This window comes from Dermacentor variabilis, chromosome 1, assembly GCF_050947875.1.
Source record: "Dermacentor variabilis isolate Ectoservices chromosome 1, ASM5094787v1, whole genome shotgun sequence".
Lineage (NCBI taxonomy): Eukaryota > Metazoa > Arthropoda > Arachnida > Ixodida > Ixodidae > Dermacentor > Dermacentor variabilis.
In genome coordinates this window covers 253,302,894-253,320,759 of record NC_134568.1, presented here as the reverse complement: position 1 = coordinate 253,320,759, position 17,866 = coordinate 253,302,894, and the positions used below count along the sequence as shown (strand labels likewise).

Sequence of the window (17,866 nt, the reverse complement as noted above, 5' to 3'; positions counted from 1 at the left end):
TGCTTCGCGGCACCGCCATTCTCACCATAGATCATAATGTATAACAACTGCCTAAAGTTCGGACACCTTGAAACCACTCGTCTGATTATTCAGACACTCCTTGAGCCAACTCGAACGAGAGCACCATGCACAGACTCTGACCGGTGCAAGGTTCGACTTGCTGAATGCCATTTTTGTTTTGAACGGAGCCTCCTTGCTAAGCCACGAAGTGGTGCTACTGTAAATCCCCGCTCATCATCATCGCTTCTGCCTGGTTCATGGCTACAGCAGTTCCGGTCTCAGCTTAGTAAGCCATGACAAGACAATCCAGCAGCTGATTTGTTTGTTTCTTCGTGCACGACGCTGCGAGAGGCGACGTTTTTTGTTTGTGCGACTGGTGCCGGAGTGACGGTGCAATGATGTTTGCTTTGTGTGCTGTGTGGAGGTTGCGGTGATCTAACGCGGCATACGGAAACATCACGTCAAGTGTCTAATGGTGCCGTCTGTGCCTGCGGAGACTGCGCTGGGGAATGCCGGCAAGCGGGTGCCGGGAGGCCTAGGATTTGTCGCCTTCCGATGTGCTCCCTATTGACGCCGAAAATGTTCTACCGAGACCTGCGCAGTGGTTGCATTGCGATTCCGGACACCATCTTGTTTGACAGTTTTACAGGTGCCGACACTGCTGTACTGACATGCGCAGAACTCGATGACGGCGAGATCATTCGTCAGGTTTCTGCTGCACTGCCGGACGATGACTCCCAGTCGAAGGATAACGCACCATGAGCTACGCTGCCGTCGCATGCGGAGCGTGTACAAGCAGTGACTGTGCTTTCAGCCGCCTATAGTGACTGTACGACCCTCTCCGAGATTCAGGCTTATTTGATTGTGCGTAAACGGAACAGCGTGCAACGGCGCATTCACGATTTCTTCAAGCCTACTGCCGAGCCCGAATAAGTGTGTGGAAATAAAGGATTTCTTTTTTTTTTTCTTAATCTGCTTTTTCGGACACCTGTTTATTCGGACATTTCCGCAGTCCCCATGAGGTCCGAATAAACGGTTGGCGACTGTATATCCCATAAGCCACCAGCAGCACCACATGAGGTGTAGGTTGGAAACCTTCCCTACTAACAGTAATGGGTAAGCTTCCCTTATTACAGTTTTCTTGAAGCTTTGCAAGTTAAATTACCGTATTTACTTGCATAATGATCGCACCCCTGAATTTTGTCGTTAGAATTCTATTTTTTTCTTTGCCGTGTAATGATCGCACCCTGAACTTGTCGCAGCGATATGTCGTGTGCCAAGTCTAGCTAATGATGATCGTACTTACCATCTGTCAAATGCTACGTGAATGACTCTTGAATACATACCAAGCGGTCTGCACGCACCCAACATTCTTAAGCAGATGCCCCATTTCATTCCTTTCATCACTTTCCGCACTTCCACGAAAAAAAAAAAAAAAAAGCTACACCCAAACTTTCCTCGGCTTTATTATTTGTAGGCGTCATAATGGTTTTGGTCAACAACAACATAAAATGCGCCTTTCGATTCTTCTCGTCTGCACTCGTGGGCACGCAACAAATCGCGAGCAGCAATGATAGTGGCCACGTTTACACTGATACGTTAGAAGTGTACTCTATTCATACACCGACGCTTGTAACGCAGCTAAGATATTCGCCCACCCTTAGCGGAAACGTGCCATATTAGGATAGCTGTGAAGACAAATGCCGCAGTTTCAGCAGCATGCTCAACATGTGTTTTTATGTCACTGGCAGCAAAGTGCACCCATCTGTTTCTGTCCCCTCAAAGTGGACATGGCTACGTTATTGTCGCAAACTTGCCGATATTAACAGTATTATTCATTACTGATATGGAAGAAACTGTTTCAATGCGCGTCATGTACTCACGAAAAGAAAAAATAATTGCATTCGGCGCTTTCGGCTTGCTCCGCCGGCTGCCACTTTTGTTTTGGTGTCCCGCACTGACAGCGACAGCTGCCTGCTTGTTGACCCGTTGTCATCCCGCAGCAAACACGGGATGAAAAAAGAAAATGTTTCTTTTCACTGGAAATTTAACCTGTGTAATGATCACACCCCTGAATTTGCGTCAATTTTTTTTGACAAAGAAGTGCAATCATTATGCAAGTAAATACGGTATCGATTTGAAAGTACTAAAGATAGACATGCAATCTGGAAGGTAAAGGTTTTACAGTTACACTTTAGAACTGCTTAAAGACATTAAAATGTGTTACATGTCCATCTGCTCCGGAGTCACTTCTTATACTAATGCAAAGGATCATGTGAAAATTTCTTTTTACCTGAAGTCAAATCCATTTCAGGGCCCAGCCACTTTTTAAGGTTATGTACTTCCAAAAGGTCCTCCACCAACTGAAAATTACATCACAAAATGTCATAAAGGGCCACATAATGTGATCTAAAAAATACAAGTCTCTTGACATGATCGCCAGCAATACCTGTTCTTTTGTTTTCTCTGTGAGGCCACCTTTAGCTTTTTGAGATCCAAAAACTGTGTGATTGTAGAGTGGATCATTAACAATTGGGTAACCTGCAAGAATAAAATCAATCAAAGCAATAAATGTGTGAAAGGTGCAACCACACATGCCTATCTATACTTTCAACTACCCATGGTCCTCAATGTGCCAAATCTCACCTATGAACAACTCAGTGGTCACCAATTTTATTTTTCTTTGTCTGCCAATTTTAACTTTTATATGACACATATAAAGCTTCGTCCTTTGGATAACCTCCCTGTCATGCACACGCACTATAAGGATCTGACAAACAAAAATCTGAGCTATCAGTGCATTGTATTTACCAGAAGAATGTAATAATTATGTAATGTCTAACAGGGAGAAACAAAATCTGCAAACAGACTTGCTTGTACTACCCATCAAAATATTGCTTCAGGATAGTTTGGCAACAAAAATAAAGACAAAAAGCACTCCCCAAAGATGGGCTTGCACAAAAACACACCATGCACAATCAGAGAATTGTGAAAAAATGGCAACCTGTCAGTGCAGAAGCTTTATGGAGGAGCATCCTGCATTCCAAAAACATTAGTACGGTATTAACCTGTATAATTAATCTTGTTCTTTTTCGTACTACAAGCATTCAGCTTCAGGAAAATTTGTAACTGCTTGTTCTTTATATATGTACCCAAACAGGATAGTATTGCAATCATTGCTATTACTACTTCACTTCTGCAATTGGTGTAGGGTTGCCACTTGGCCTGTTTTCCACTAGTGCAGATGGTTCTTTCCTCACAGTGCCAGCTGCTGCTTCAATCCTTACACATGCCATTTGCTGGTCTCATGGTTCTCCCTAAATTGAAACATTACTTGTGTTGCGAGTGTTCTGTCAGGCATTCACACATGCCAAGCAACTGAATTGTTGCAACCAGATTACTGTTCGATGACATGAAACTGTTGTGCTATTCGAGGCTGCGAGACTGAGCGGCCCGGCCCGGCCATTCACATTTTCTCCTGAGCTTTCTCTTATGAGTCCTAGCACAACTTATGTTTCTCTCCGATACATCTTCTCAGCAGCCATCTGCTATTGGGGCTTATCACATCAGCTGGCACGACCAGTTCGGGCTGCGAGAGCCAAATGGGTGCAAATTGTTCATTCTCCTGCCTCTCAATAAATTCTAATGAAACAATGTTTGTACTCAACATTTTACAACATTATATTGTTTTTATTTGGTTTTATATTTTTGCATACAATACTTCTTGCAGAAAACACACCTCCTTCCCTTCTCAGTGCCGTTTTTTTTTTCCTCGGCAAAGGGAGCAATGTTAAAGTTATGCAGCTCTAGGGATGACCACCCTATAAAGTCAATGCATGTATCTTTACTTGCCTAAATACTGCAGGTGCACACGGATTTGATGCATGCGGCCGGTGAATGGCTTGCCTGAGGCAGAGAAAAAGTAATTACATACTTTCACCACTGCAGTCAAATGCCACTTCAGCAACCTTAAATTCTACAATAGCCAACTATGAGTCGTAACTTAGAAGTTCCACAGGTAAACACAACACCAGTAACATTTCCCACAAGTAATCGCAGCTACCATACCAGCCTTGTAAACAAAGACTCTCTGTACAATCCTTTACAGGAGTTTACACTCAAGGGCTACTACAGGTTTTCCTGCTCCCTTTAATCCAAGTGCTACGGAAATAATGTGGGTGCCAGACTATGTAATGCAAGTGCCAAAAAATTAATCTTGGCATCATTGCATTTATTAACCTCAGTGCCAGCACAAATAGGTTGCATGCTATGGTCGGATACAACTGAAGTCTGCAGTGAAGCTGTGCCCACACCCTTAAATCGCCAGCCACTGTTCCTCCGCGAGGCTGCATATAGTTCGTACTTCAAACTTTTCTTGTTACCTAAATAAGGCGGTAACCACAAAAATGAAATGATAAGCGGCTAATTTTGTACCTTTTCACTCGTCTAGCGGAACAGCAAAAGCCTCATTCTTTATTGAACTGGAATAAAATGCTTGCTTTGCTGCAACTATTTATTGTCAAGTTTCACTTCAGTTGGCAGTGAAGTTTCACGAGTAAAACTGGCTCAGAAATAAAATGAACTGTACCACAGACTTTTGAAGAGTGAAATGCTCAGAGTTTGTCCATGTCTGTTGCACACTTCATCGCTCCCACTGATGAGAAGACTCTTCAAGAACAGCAGACACTCCGGAGGTATCAAGTACGACGCCATTTTAAAAATGTCACATGACGATTATTTTGTTTGCTTCTGTGATTGGCTGGCAGACTAACACAACCCCACACGGTTTGTGCACCTTGGTTGCCAACTGCTGTTTTTTCAACTTGTATCCTACTATAGTGAATTTAGTCCAAGCGCCTACAGCTTCAACCCAAGCGCCAGTCAATATAATCCATGCAAAAGAAAAAAATAAATAAATAAAAAACATCATGACTGTGAATCAAAGTGGCTGAAACACCGATGTACAGTTTCTGCAAGATGACCCGACTAAATTTTGTGGTCGCTGCTAACCTTTATCAAATGAATGACTGCGGTATTGCGCATAGAAATAAATGCGACGTAATGACCTAACTTATTGGTGTAAAGCGGTAAGAGTTTTAAAAAGTGATTAATTTACATGTTTAGAGATTGAATAAAGGCTAAAAGCACATCTGGTTAGAACTTTACTGAACAATTGAGCACCTGTCAGTTTAATTATTAATTGGTATCACAGAATTTCGGCTAATCATGCGCGCAGCTGTTTGCATTGTGGCACAAATTTACTGTTGTTTGCTAGCTGACGGCTTTCGGGACTTTCTTGCAGATGCACGAAAAATCATCTGCTGGGCTGGAAAAGCGGGATGGTGTAAGACGCCTTCACACTTCAGACCAGGAAAAAAACTTAAAACTACAAATTAAAAGGTTCCTTCTTTTTATTTTGTATTAATTATGCAAAAAAAATTTATACAACCCTGCCTTTCCGTTTGCACGTTGCAGAAAAGACAAGCAACCACCTTTACGCATAAGACTCTTTACCCAACCAACTCAGCACTGCCTTTTTTTATAACTGCACACTGATACCTCGAATGCAGAGCATGATATTATTGGTGCAATCTAGTTTTAGTATAAGTGCTCCATGCATGTCTATCGGTCTCAAGCAAAATGCTACAGTCATTCATTTTATAAATTTCAGCAGTGACACCAAAAATCTGCCATGTTCCATCTTCTGCTGCCATATTCTGGTAACTGTATTTCAGTGTTTCAGCCATTTAAGATTGGCATTTTTGATGTTTTTCTTGCATGGATTAAATTGATTAGCACTTGTATTAAAGCTGCTGGCAGTTGGATTAAAGACGTTGGCACTAGGATTAAATGTTTGGCACCCAGAATAAAAAGTCTGGCATTCAGATTGTTTCCGTGGTGGTGGGATTATATCAGATGGCGCTTGGATTAAAGTGAGCATGAAAACTTGCAGAAACATACATAATTGCATCAAAAGAGTAAGAGGAAAGCAAACAACTAACTGGGCCATAAGCAACGGCTCACCCTAGCAACAACATAACACCTGTGAGACGCAACCTAATCAAAACGTGTGTTTGAGGACTTGTGCCCGCCATGTCGCCAGGATTTAATAGCACTAAAACACACAAAAATGCAACAATTTCTCAATAACTTACACAGCACAACACTGGACTTTCCGTTGTAACTGAGCCTCTTAAACTCTGTCTTGCACTCCTTCCCATGAGCGCTCACACCACAGACTCCAATCTTGTGAGAGATAACCTCTATCGGCTCACAGCAGGTTACTGTGTCACTGCAGAGCATTTGAAAATAGAGTGGCACTAAGGACACTGCCAAAAACTTGCATTGTGGCAAAGTGGAGAGAAAAAAAATTACAATTGTAAAGCAGCCTTAAAGAAAACTAATTCAGCCAGCAACCCTGTGCTATTCAACAAAACACCAAAGCCAATTTGCCACTGTAGCAGGGAGACAGAAAGAAAAGGAGTGTCATTTATGCATAACTGCATGTTTTATCGTAATAGAAGGTTGTGTGCAATAAAATACAAAGGAATGTACCACTTATCAAGCTCTCAAATCAATTTTTATGCCTCCCCCAGCAGCTCGCATTACAAAAATGGGATGTCAACTATTTGTGTGTTAACATAAAAGAGAATTATTACTTTCTGCAAATTAGCAACTAATGTAGTACACTAATGGAACTCATGTACAGGTCAGTCCACTGCTAGAGGGAACAAGCGAGCACATGGCTCATGCTTCACACAGCACCATGTAAGGAAAGCAGCAAAATCCAAGCGCATGTGTGAAACGGCACTCGTTGAGTCAATCGCCACGGCACATCACCGAAGTGAATGTCTTTCGATCTGCCATGCAATAACACACGAATGCGGTTTCCTTCAGAAAAACAGCGCTTCATGTCGCCTATAATATTCTGAAAGCTCGGTCATTCCTATGCTCTTAGCATTCATATGGCTGGCAAGTCAAGTGCAAGTTTACGCCTTTAAATTAGTTTTTGCAACCGCGGCTCAAGACGTGTGGTTGCCCAACCACACGCAAGAGAAGCGATGGGGGACAGCAGACGATGCGTGGCATGCACCGCCCATGCGCCATTTTGCGCATGCGCTTGGTTTTCACTGCTTCCCGTACATGGCGCTGCGTGGAAAATGAGTCACATGCTCGTTTGTTCCCTCTAACAGCAGACTGACCTGTAAATACAAGCATCTTGAATTGTACAAGCATCAAATGGAACATTTTACAGCTGTTTTAAAAAACGCATTAATTAGGATACAATTTTATTTAAAAAATACAAAAGATATAGACAAAACACAATGTTAGGACATTTATGCGCAACCTAAGTTACAGATATAAAATCTTGCATGCACGATGAACAGGGGGCAGCTGCACTTTTATGTCCTAAAGGTGGCCTGCATGCTCAACACTAAACTCTCAATTTAAAGTGTTCCCATCCCTTTTTTCTATCAGCCAAAGAATAGAGCACAAATGGTGTTCACTAAATTTGAAGCTTAACATAGAATCGAAAACTCCAGTACAAAGACAACATTTTATTATTCAACCCAGGTTTCTTCAAATGCTGCTGCATATCAAACATAACTTTTTAATATCTTTGATTAGTATAAAGAAAGTCTTGATGCACTCCCGCAAATACACTCCTGACTCTTGAGCTCATTATCACTGAAAACTTGACATCATCAAAGATCCTTCATGAAATGTCAGTTTAGAAAAAAAGACACTCGAGGCAAGATCCACAGAACAGACTGGGTGTCTAGTAAATTTGAACATTCACTTCTGTGCAGCATCTTCTTGGCCATAGGATGTGTGGACTCTAGCATTGTGATGAAAGAATTAAATTTCTTGCTAAACTGTTTCCATTTTTTCTCAGTGGCCATGCTACTTCTAAAAATATTTTCCTTTCGACCAACCATGATATTTGAGGTCAGGTAGTCTACAGCTTGCGCTTGTGGCCAATTTCATTTTAAAGGCACTAAAAGTATTTGAAGATATCACATTGATCCTGTGGGGCCCGAGGTGCCTACCCGTGCCTCATCCCCCAGTTATGCAAACCTATCTCCACAAACCCTGGACAGCAATGACCAAATATATTAACTATGACTTGCTTCTGTACTTCATAATCTTCAATGTGCCTCGCTGCTAAGCACTAGCCCTGTTAAATGAGAAGATAGTTCTCCAGGGAACAAAAACCACAATAAACATGCCTCTGCAGCACTGACGAAGTGGCTGCCATCTATGTTGTAGAACACGAAGACTGAATCAAGGCGGCCTTCAAGGCCCCAGAAAAGTGCCGACATCTAGTAGTAAAAACAGGAAAGAGCGAAATAACAGTGGATTTCAAATGCTGACACTGCAGCAGTCTATGTAAAGTTTGCCAAGTTCGTTCAAATCACATTGAAAAGGCAGAAAGAACTCACTCTGGAAAACAGCCTTCAACTCGACACAGGTACTCCTTGGCGACCAGCCGGCCCTTGATCTCATTCTCCAGCTCCCGGGCTCTGTCCACTGAGCGGCTCATAAGCAGCAGTCCAGACGTGAGCCTGTCCAGCCTGTGCACAGCTGCCACCAATACACCACCACTCATGGAAAAGCACTACTGGTACTAACTGAGAAACTACACTCAGAATAAACCAGAATATGCCTACAATTCACAATTAGTACATTTTCTAGGTTTGCAAGTACTTGTGCGCATGTGTGTAATTGGCGTGATTCAGCCTTGGGCAGCAATGCCCTATGATGCTCTTAACCCCTTAAGTGGTTTTATTATATATTTTTTTACGTATATGTGCAGCATGACACAGACGGGGGGCAATGAACGGACAATATGCTTGTCATCCACTCTTTGTCCCTTGTCTGTGTTGCGCTGCCCATATACGTAAAAAAAGATGTCAACTGACCAACTCACCCAACTTGGTGTGTTCGTTTTGTAATTTTGACGAAAAGTGACCTTATTTTGCTAGCTTTATTATGGCTTATTTTCAAGCCATAAAGCCTTTTCAACTAATTTGCTTCATGTTTGTAGCGCGAGAACCTCATTTTACCCCTTCACTATGCAACATATATGTATTTGTTATTGCCACAAACGGTACAGTTGGAAATGAAGAAAAACGCTATTTTACCCTGCGTCGCTTTCACTCTCACTTTCACTACCAGAGTCGACGGTAGATTTCTTTTGCATGTGCGACTCATGTGAGAGCTGTCAGTAGCAGGCGCCATCGTTACAAATCTGTGAAAAGGTGATGAAAAGCATGCAATTCCAAAAAAGCGGCCTTTGAGTGCTGATAAAGTGCTGCAATCTATGTAGCAAAAAACAAACTACAATAAACATGCCTCTGCAGCACTGACGAAGTGGCTGCCATCTATGTTGTAGAACACGAAGACTGAATCAAGGCGGCCTTCAAGGCCCCAGAAAAGTGCCGACATCTAGTAGTAAAAACAGAAAAGAGCGAAATAACAGTGGATTTCAAATGCTGACACTGCAGCAATCTATGTAATAGTTTGCCAAGTTCGTTCAAATCACTTTGAAAATGGGATCATTTTTGTTCATGAGCTAAGCTCATCCAAAGCAAATTGTTGACAGGATCACTGTTTTGGAATGGGTGCTTAGACCTGATTTGAACGACCTGCCGTGGTTGCTTAGTGGCTATGGTATTGGGCTGCTAAGCATGAGGTTGCAGGATTGAATTCCGGCTATGGCGGCTGCATTTTGATGAGAGCAAAATACGAAAACACCCGCGGACTTATTTGGTTTTGGCAAGTAAAACCTCATAAAACAAAACAAAAAACGACCTAATTTGAATGCTCTACATGTAAATGAGATTATCTGAAGCTTATTCAGCTGAGTACTGTACAAGACTACATCCTGCCTTCTAGCATATTATGACATTGAATGCCAACACTGTTTCATTATTTTGCAGAAATTACTTTTTACATCAATATGTTGAGGCTCAAAGAAAACTGGAGCAAAGGGAGGCATTACGTGCCCAATTAGAGAGGATCTGGTCTCCAAGGGTTGAATCAATGATTAATCAGTACCAGTCAAAATGTCAGGAACTCAAAGTCCTAAGGATGGCATCGAAATATATAGAATTAAAAAAAGGCGATTTTTTTTATTGCAGAAAATGTTATTTCGAATCTATACATGAAGCATGTATAACTTTTTGTTGCTTTTATAATAAATACCACTGGAATAACATTTTGAATCAAGCATCGTCTGAGTGAAATAATGCATTTATAGATAGCATAAAACATTTTATTACTATATAGGCATCTTTTGTTTCTTTGTAGTGTCATCTTTGTGATCACTTGATGTGATCACCTAGTGCCACTTAAAATTTCATTCACTCATTCATTTTTAAGTAGGCTTGTCTATAACTAAACAGGATATTGGAACTTTCATGTGGAATAATGTCGTTAAAGGTGCCCTAAACCACCCCTTGCGATGCGCGGAGTTAAAGGGCCCCTCACGAACTCTGGCCATTTTGAGCTGACAAGCGCAGTGCACACAATGTGCGCTAACAATCGTATCTGCTAAGTATTACATCCCTACGCTCTGTGGAAAGAGCTTAAATTTCTAATCAAATGTAGTTTGCCCTTCTTGCAGGCGCTGTGCTCCCAGCTGGACAGTCGATGTCAATTGTGAAAGTGCACCTATGTACATGGCCGTGCTGTGACGTCACTCATAGTGACACACGACTTCGAGTATTCAAGGCACCATCCGTGATTTATTTAATCTGTTGCTTCAATAGACAAATTAAAGTTTAGAGAAATAATAAAAGACAGAAACCGAATGTCTGGATGTTATAGTTTTACTTCGTTGCAAGAGAGATGTAATTCCATTTTGTCTGCTGGTTCCCACGTCTTGCAGTTACACGTGCACAGAACGAAACTGGGATTTTCTACAGTGCTCCAGCACTGCGATCATACTCCTTCATCCTCTTGAGCCTGCCTCAGTGGTTGTGATTGTGGCACTGACTTATACTGCTAATCAGGTGTTCTCGTGCAGAGCATGCAAAATCGTCCACTATGCGAAACGAGACCAATGAAACACCTCGCACACAAGGCCGTCACCGGAAGTGCGCTACTCAGCAAAAATGTGAGAGAGAGAAAAAGAAAGAAGGTGGGGCCCGTGATGTATTTGCCACATGATCCTCTGGCTACGTTATGGGAGACCACAGGGAAGGAATTTCACTTGCAGAGGCTACATGGGGCAAGTGGAGAGAGTGTCAATGTTGGCAGTGAAGCTCACCTCCTGAAATCATAGATTCACACTTCAAATATTTCTATCTCTGCTATTAATGAACTAATCTGAAAAATTCTTGTGTTAGAACACTCCTTAGAGGGCACGTAACAACTTCCAGCGTATAACCAAAATTTGCTATGTGGCCTGGTGAGGAGCTCTTTACGGAGTTAAAGGAACACTAAAGAGAACCCTTGTATAAGTTTACATTGATAAAGTATTCTTCCAAAACTACTATTTTCATCACTTTTGCAGAAACAGGTTCAGTAATGGAAGAAAACATTAAGTTCGAACATCAATTTCTTGAATTTCGCGCCGAAATCCTAGTGTCAATAAGTCAGTGTGATGTCATGGAGAAAAAGTTCTTGAAGCTTGCTAGGTTGAGTCTTTGGTTTCTTCAGAGTGCAATGTAGTCCTTTTTTACCAGTGAGCAGTTAGCTAGATCCTTGTAGACACTGTCAAATCCATTATGTCATGGCAACCTGCTGCGGGAACCTTAAGGCAGCACCACTACCTTTCTTTCAATTTTGTGTCTTTTCTGGCCCATCAAGCTTCCTTTCATGGTAACAGTGGCTTTTTTGGTATTGTAGAACCATAATTTCCTAATACATGTAAAGTTATTTTTTTCTTTGGTGTCCCTTAAGTAACTACAAATGAGAAGTGGTGGCGCTATTTTTCCCTGCCAATGGGTGTTTCAACAAATGCTGACAGTATTTCGTTCTGCCAAACAACAGAAAACCTACATACACAATGTTTTTCTTAATATGAATGCACATGTGCAAGCTCACGTACATTGCCCAATGTTGAGGCCATGTTCAAAGTTGCAATGCCACACCACCAGGTGGCCTCTTGTGCTCTCGGCCTAACATTCTGCGAGCGTTTCTGCCAGTTGTGCAGATAACTCCGAGGCAATTGGCAACTGTTGAACTTGAAGAGAGCGTGCAGTGCATTGTTGCACGTAACAACAGCCGAAACAGACAATGTGCATCTAGCATAATCTTTTGCACTCATCCAGATTCAGTTTGCATAGGGTGCTGTGCACTTCTTGTCTAGACAACTGTGATACACATTTCAATGTCTTTGATGCCCATTTACGGAACAATCTTAGCAAATTTTATGATGTGAGGTCCTTCCTCTGCTAAACGAACTATCAGCTGCTCACTTATTGACTAGTAATGTGGACACTCACTGTGCAAATTCTGCAAGCCATGTTCCTTGGCCAGGATGAAAATAACAGAGTTGTGACGATACCTTCCACATGGATGGACCTCAGGAAACAAGATCAAAGAGTAAAGTTAGAGAAAATTACCACTGCTAAACTACTACACCATGTAACGTGACTAGCAATGGGATTTCCACTACTAGCAATGTGCATAAAAAGAACAAAGCTTGCATACTTACAGGTACAGATGGTGGTTTATCAACAACAATCATGTCATCAGCATTATGAAGTATCTTTATGGGTGCTCCAAGAACAGGAACTTCATGCCTGTTAAAAGTTTGCAGATGCTTGGTGGTCAAAAAAGGAATGGACTAGACCATGAACAGTCAATCAATCTTCAGACACTCGATAGGCATATCTTAAATACCAAAATTATATGCTTGAAGTAACACTTTAAACACAAGACAAACTGAAATAGGTGTGTGTGTGGTGCACAATACAGAAGATGGAGCCCCAAATCAGCACGCCCATAAGCAGACTTTAGCTTGCTCCAGAAAGTTGCGAGTCAGCTGCACTTCCTCCGCGTCCAAAAATGCAATTTCTGGCAATTAATGTTGAACACCCATTGAATTAAATAAGACATTGCAACATGTCTAGAGAAGACAAAATTCATGGACCTAAAAGCTCACTGTGCCAAAGTACTATCTTTCTGGCTGATACAGCCCAGCTGTTTCTACCTGTCTCGACACTAAAGAGGTCCACATCCAGAGACGAAGGGAAGTTTAGCTGTTAACAACACCACTCAACAAGCAAATAAGAAGGTGCTGGGGAAGATGTGGAAAGAAACCATTAAAGAGGCACTGTAAAATTTTTATAACATAAGAAAATGTTAGTGGTGTGTAGACAATACTACCATAAACATTGAAGAAGAAGAAAACAAATTTTATTAAAAAGAATAGTTTGGCAGTTTTGGTTATGGTGGCCTCAGGTGGCGGCTTGAAGTCCTTTGACTCGGGCGGCATCTTCGGCTTGCCAGATGGCCCAGAGCTGGTCTTCCAACTCTGAACTTTTGACAACTGCCTCCCAGCGGCGGCGACACTAATGGAGGAGTTACTCGGCGCCCCTCGCAGCTGGGGCAGCGCCAGGAAGAAGCGATCTCGAGGCTTCGTGTACGCGGGTAATGGCTGCGGTTGTGGACACATCGCAAACGGCGGCGGTTTTAGTACCGTTGTTGCCAGCACAATCCCAGAGCATGTGTCGCAGCGTTACTCTCTGTCCGCACACTTTACACGCATCAGTTGGGTATAATCCTGGGTAACAATGGTGTAGGACGGCGGGGCTAGGGTATGCGTGTGTGTTTGGAGTAAGCATAAGGTTACGGCCTTGTTCCTGTTTAATTTATCGTGCAGCGGCGGGAATGTGCGTCTTTCAAGTCTGTAGTGTTGGGTGAGGTCTCTGAACATGGTCAGGCGATCGCTCCATGCCCATTGTGATTCTTGTTGCTGCATTTCTGTCGTAGTGTCCCAATCCGGCAGATCTGATGTCCCACTCTTGGGGGCGGAGGCAGCGGCCATATAAGCTGTAGCGGCTCGGCGTGCGAGACCTCGAGCCGTTGCATGGGCCACATCGTTGCCCGCGAGCAGGACATCTGTGTGTGCCGGGGTCCAGAGGAGGAAGACCATAGAATTTTGGGGTTGCGAGGGCAACATTCAGTCGCTGCCGTCACAAATTTGGAGTATGTGGGCCGCTTCCAGCAAGACGCGGCCGCACGTTAAGCCGCGGATTGCTGCCTGCAAGTCGCTGGTCCCGATCGCAGTGTTTGGCACTGCGGCGAGTGCAAGGGCTATCGCGGCTTCTTTGGCTGCCTTCGTGTGTGCCGTGGTTACTGTGGCACTTGCAAGGTACTTACCCATGCAATCTACAACCGCGATCGTGTGTGCGCTTCTCCCTTCTCCATACAGCATGCCGTCTACTTCCCCCGCCTCGTTGCTGTTGCGAAACTTCATTTGAAGGTCACTAGCTCGTTTGTTGCATCTCCCAATGTAGTGCATCGGGTGGATGTTCTTGGGAAGTGGCAGAATGATCAGGTGGTTGCAGATGAGGCCGGAACCGCCGTCTTTTCTCTATGCTAAGTGTGGTATGTGATGCCGAGCGACTCGAGGATGCGTCGACCTGTCTTTGGCTTGGATAATCGTTCGTACTGCGCGTCATGCGCCTCAAGTAACTCGTCAAGCAAGTTGTGAAGTCCAAACTCTAGAAACTTGTCGGTGCTCGCGCTGAATGGAACGCCAACCACCTCTTGAAAGCCTTTCGTATCATGCACTTGACCTTTTTTTTTTTCGACCCTATTCATATTTGGTAGGGGGGCAACATACGTTATGCGGCTTATCGCGTACGCCTGCACGAGACGGATTGCGCAGTGTTCAAGCATACCAATGCGTCTATTCGTGATGCGACAAAAGAGTCGGATCGTGTCATCTACCAAACAATGAAGTCTTCGCACGGCCTCTCCTTTATGGACATTTGCCTGCAGCTGTAACCCCAGGATTCTAATTTTGTCTATGTGCGGTATGGGAGTACCGTCTGCCGATATAATGCGTATTTTGGAGTATTCCCATTCCTCGTCACGCAGGGTTTTACGACTCTGCTTGCGGGTTTGTAGATTAACAGTTCTGAATTAGTCGCCGAGCCCTCGAGGCCCATTCATCGCACTGAATCATATCTACTACTGGCTGTAACATTCGCTCGACGTGACCGTCACATCCTCCTCCGGGAACCCAGAGAATGATGCCATCCGCGTAGAGACTGTGAGGCAATCCTTCTACTTCTGTTAATTTCTTGGGTAGGCCGAGTAGAACTAAATTAAAGAGTAATGGTGATATGACGGAGCATTGCAGCGTGCCGGACGGACCCGTCTCAAATTCCGGCGATTCCTCGTCGCAGACGACGCAGCCGCGCCTGCCCACAAGGAATGTCGCTCGTCGCCGCATCTGTGTCCCGTCCCTTCAGAGCGTCTCGGTCCATTCGTCTATGTCCGTAATCGGCTCGTCACCTCGCCCCCCTTCCTCTCGTTTCTTGCAGAACGTGTCCCACATAACGAGTTTGTGCTTATGGCCTTTACATTCAGGGTTGGTCCCGCGACGGCTCGGGCCCGTGTCTATCATGATCTCGATCAACGAGTGGTCACTCCCCAAATCTTCCTGCATATTTTACCAGTGCGCTGTGGTTACATTCAAGACAAACGAGAGGTCTGGTAGCATGTCTACACTAGCACTGTTCCCTCTGCGTGTAGGATCGGTGCGGTTCGGGATGAGTTCAAGCCTTTGGTTTTGCAAGTCTTCCCAAAGGTGTTTGCCCTTGGGTGTTTCTCAGGCGTAGACCCATATTATGCTCTTGCATGCAGCAAGAAGTCCACTGTCTTGCATAAAGATTGCTCACTCCGTGCTGCGAATTCTAATGACATCTGGTGTGTTCTAAAGGTCGTGGTTCTTAATCTGCAGGGTGTTAATGTCGTTTGGACAGGACCACTTGTCGGCGGCGGTACAAAGAGTGGAGTTCTGCGCGAGAAGACGGCCGGGAGTTGACCTCGGCAATGCGCTCCGCAGTGCCGCGCAGCGCTTCGTAAGAGCCCTCGACTTCTTCACGCTGTTCTTCACGGCAGAAATAATCACTGAGATATGCAACATGACTAATAAATATGCATGGATGAATATTTTGGAGAAGCAGTCATACAGTGAGAGAGACGGAGCATGGAAAGAAGTGACTCCCGATAAGATGAAGAAGTTTATCGGACTTCTCATTTACATGGGTATCGTACAAGTGCGGCGCGTGCACTGCTACTGGAACACGTGGAAATTATTTTCTGGTCTTCTTCCGCCTTCGGTAATGCCAAGAAATCGATTCAAAGCGTTGCTTGCATTCCTCAGTGTGTCCAACCTTGAGAAGACAACGGCCACATTCCATGGCAAGCTGCATCGCGTAGCTTCGCTGCTGAAGCACATCAACACCTCATCAGCTCAATTTTTTCAACCTGATCGGAGCCTCTCCATTGACGAGAGGATGGTAAAGTCCAAAGGCAGATCCGGAATTAGACAGTACATGCGGGACAAAGTTATCAAATGGGGACATAAAGTGCGGGTTTCGGCGGACTCCAAATCTGGTTACACTGTTCAGTTCAGTGTATACACGGGAAAGCGTGAAGCACCAAGCGCACGAGGGCTGGCATTCAATGTTGTGACGCGCCTGGCAGAGGACTACCTGGATCAAAGCTACATAATTTATTTAGACAACTTTTACATGTCGACATCCTTGTTTGTACACTTGTTGGAGCGCAAGACGCTTGCTTGTGGCACAACATGCACAGATCGTCGGGGCTTTCCAACCGAGCTGAAGGACACCCAATGGGATAAAAAAGCAAAGAGAGGAGATATTCGGTGGCTACGGGATCAGGACGTTCTATACTTGCAATGGAAGGACAAGCGTGTTGTTCACATGATGTCAACAGCCCACACAGCCAACAAATTCATACTTGCGAAGCGCAGAAGGAAAGTGAACAATAAGCGGGAAAAAGTATCCGTGAAAAAGTCGATGCTGATTGACAAGTACAATGTGGGCATGCTCAGCGTCGATAAATTGGACCAGCTAATTGGGACATACAACATTCTGATGAAGTGCGTGCACTGGTGGAAAATGCTGTTTTTCCTCAGTATAGATATTGCTGTTGTAAACAGCTTTATTCGATTTGATGAGCACCGTCGGCAACATCCCGAAGTGCCTGAATTGTCAAGAGGTTCGCATTTCAATCAGTTCGAGTTTAGGCTAGAGCTGGTGGAGCAGTTCATAGGACTTGATGGGCAACAACATCCAGACCCCCAGGCTCCTCCTGCTGTTCCCGCTACAAGTGCCCCTAAGGATCAACAGCACAAGCCACAGAAGCTACAAAGATACAGGAACTGTAAATTGTGTTATCAAGAACGAAAAGTTGAACAAAAAACGAACATTTCCTGCGAGACGTGCTCTGCAAACTTGTGCTTCACCACATCACGCAACTGCTTTGTGCGGTGGCACGATAGCCACTAAGGATAACACTTTCGTTTGTAAAAAAAAATAACTTGTACAGATAGAAAGTTTATATTTGCAGGAATGTTGTATACAGCCTTTTTCTTCAAAATATCTATTTCGATTTTTTTTTTATGTTGTCTTGGTGCAAAGCAGCATCGACATTTTTGCAGAGTTTTCTCATTTTTGTTACACATTTTTTATTAAGTAACTTTTTTCAAAGAACTGGTAATAAAGGTTTGCTTGCAAATAATACCATTAGAAAGCGCATTCCTTCTACAAATTGATACTATACATTTTATTATCTAACATTTGGTGTAGCAGCAAAAAAATTGTTTACTAGACCACCCGAAAACTGCTTATTTTCCCGCGGACAGGAA

The 17,866-nt window shown here is 43.6% G+C and overlaps 1 protein-coding gene across 2 annotated transcripts in view; it reads right to left on the bottom strand.

Annotated features, from left to right (window-relative positions):
- LOC142561175 (pseudouridylate synthase RPUSD2-like) overlaps positions 1-17,866 on the bottom strand; it is a 58,316-nt gene that overhangs the window by 27,795 nt on the left and 12,655 nt on the right. For both annotated transcript variants that reach the window (XM_075673427.1, XM_075673429.1), the window contains exons 5-11: positions 12,668-12,755; positions 12,456-12,534; positions 8,445-8,586; positions 6,156-6,292; positions 3,853-3,906; positions 2,450-2,541; positions 2,294-2,363 (exon numbers count right to left, since the gene is read on the bottom strand). In XM_075673427.1, the coding sequence (XP_075529542.1) occupies positions 2,294-2,363; positions 2,450-2,541; positions 3,853-3,906; positions 6,156-6,292; positions 8,445-8,586; positions 12,456-12,534; positions 12,668-12,755 (662 nt within the window). The remainder of the gene's footprint in view (positions 1-2,293; positions 2,364-2,449; positions 2,542-3,852; positions 3,907-6,155; positions 6,293-8,444; positions 8,587-12,455; positions 12,535-12,667; positions 12,756-17,866) is intronic.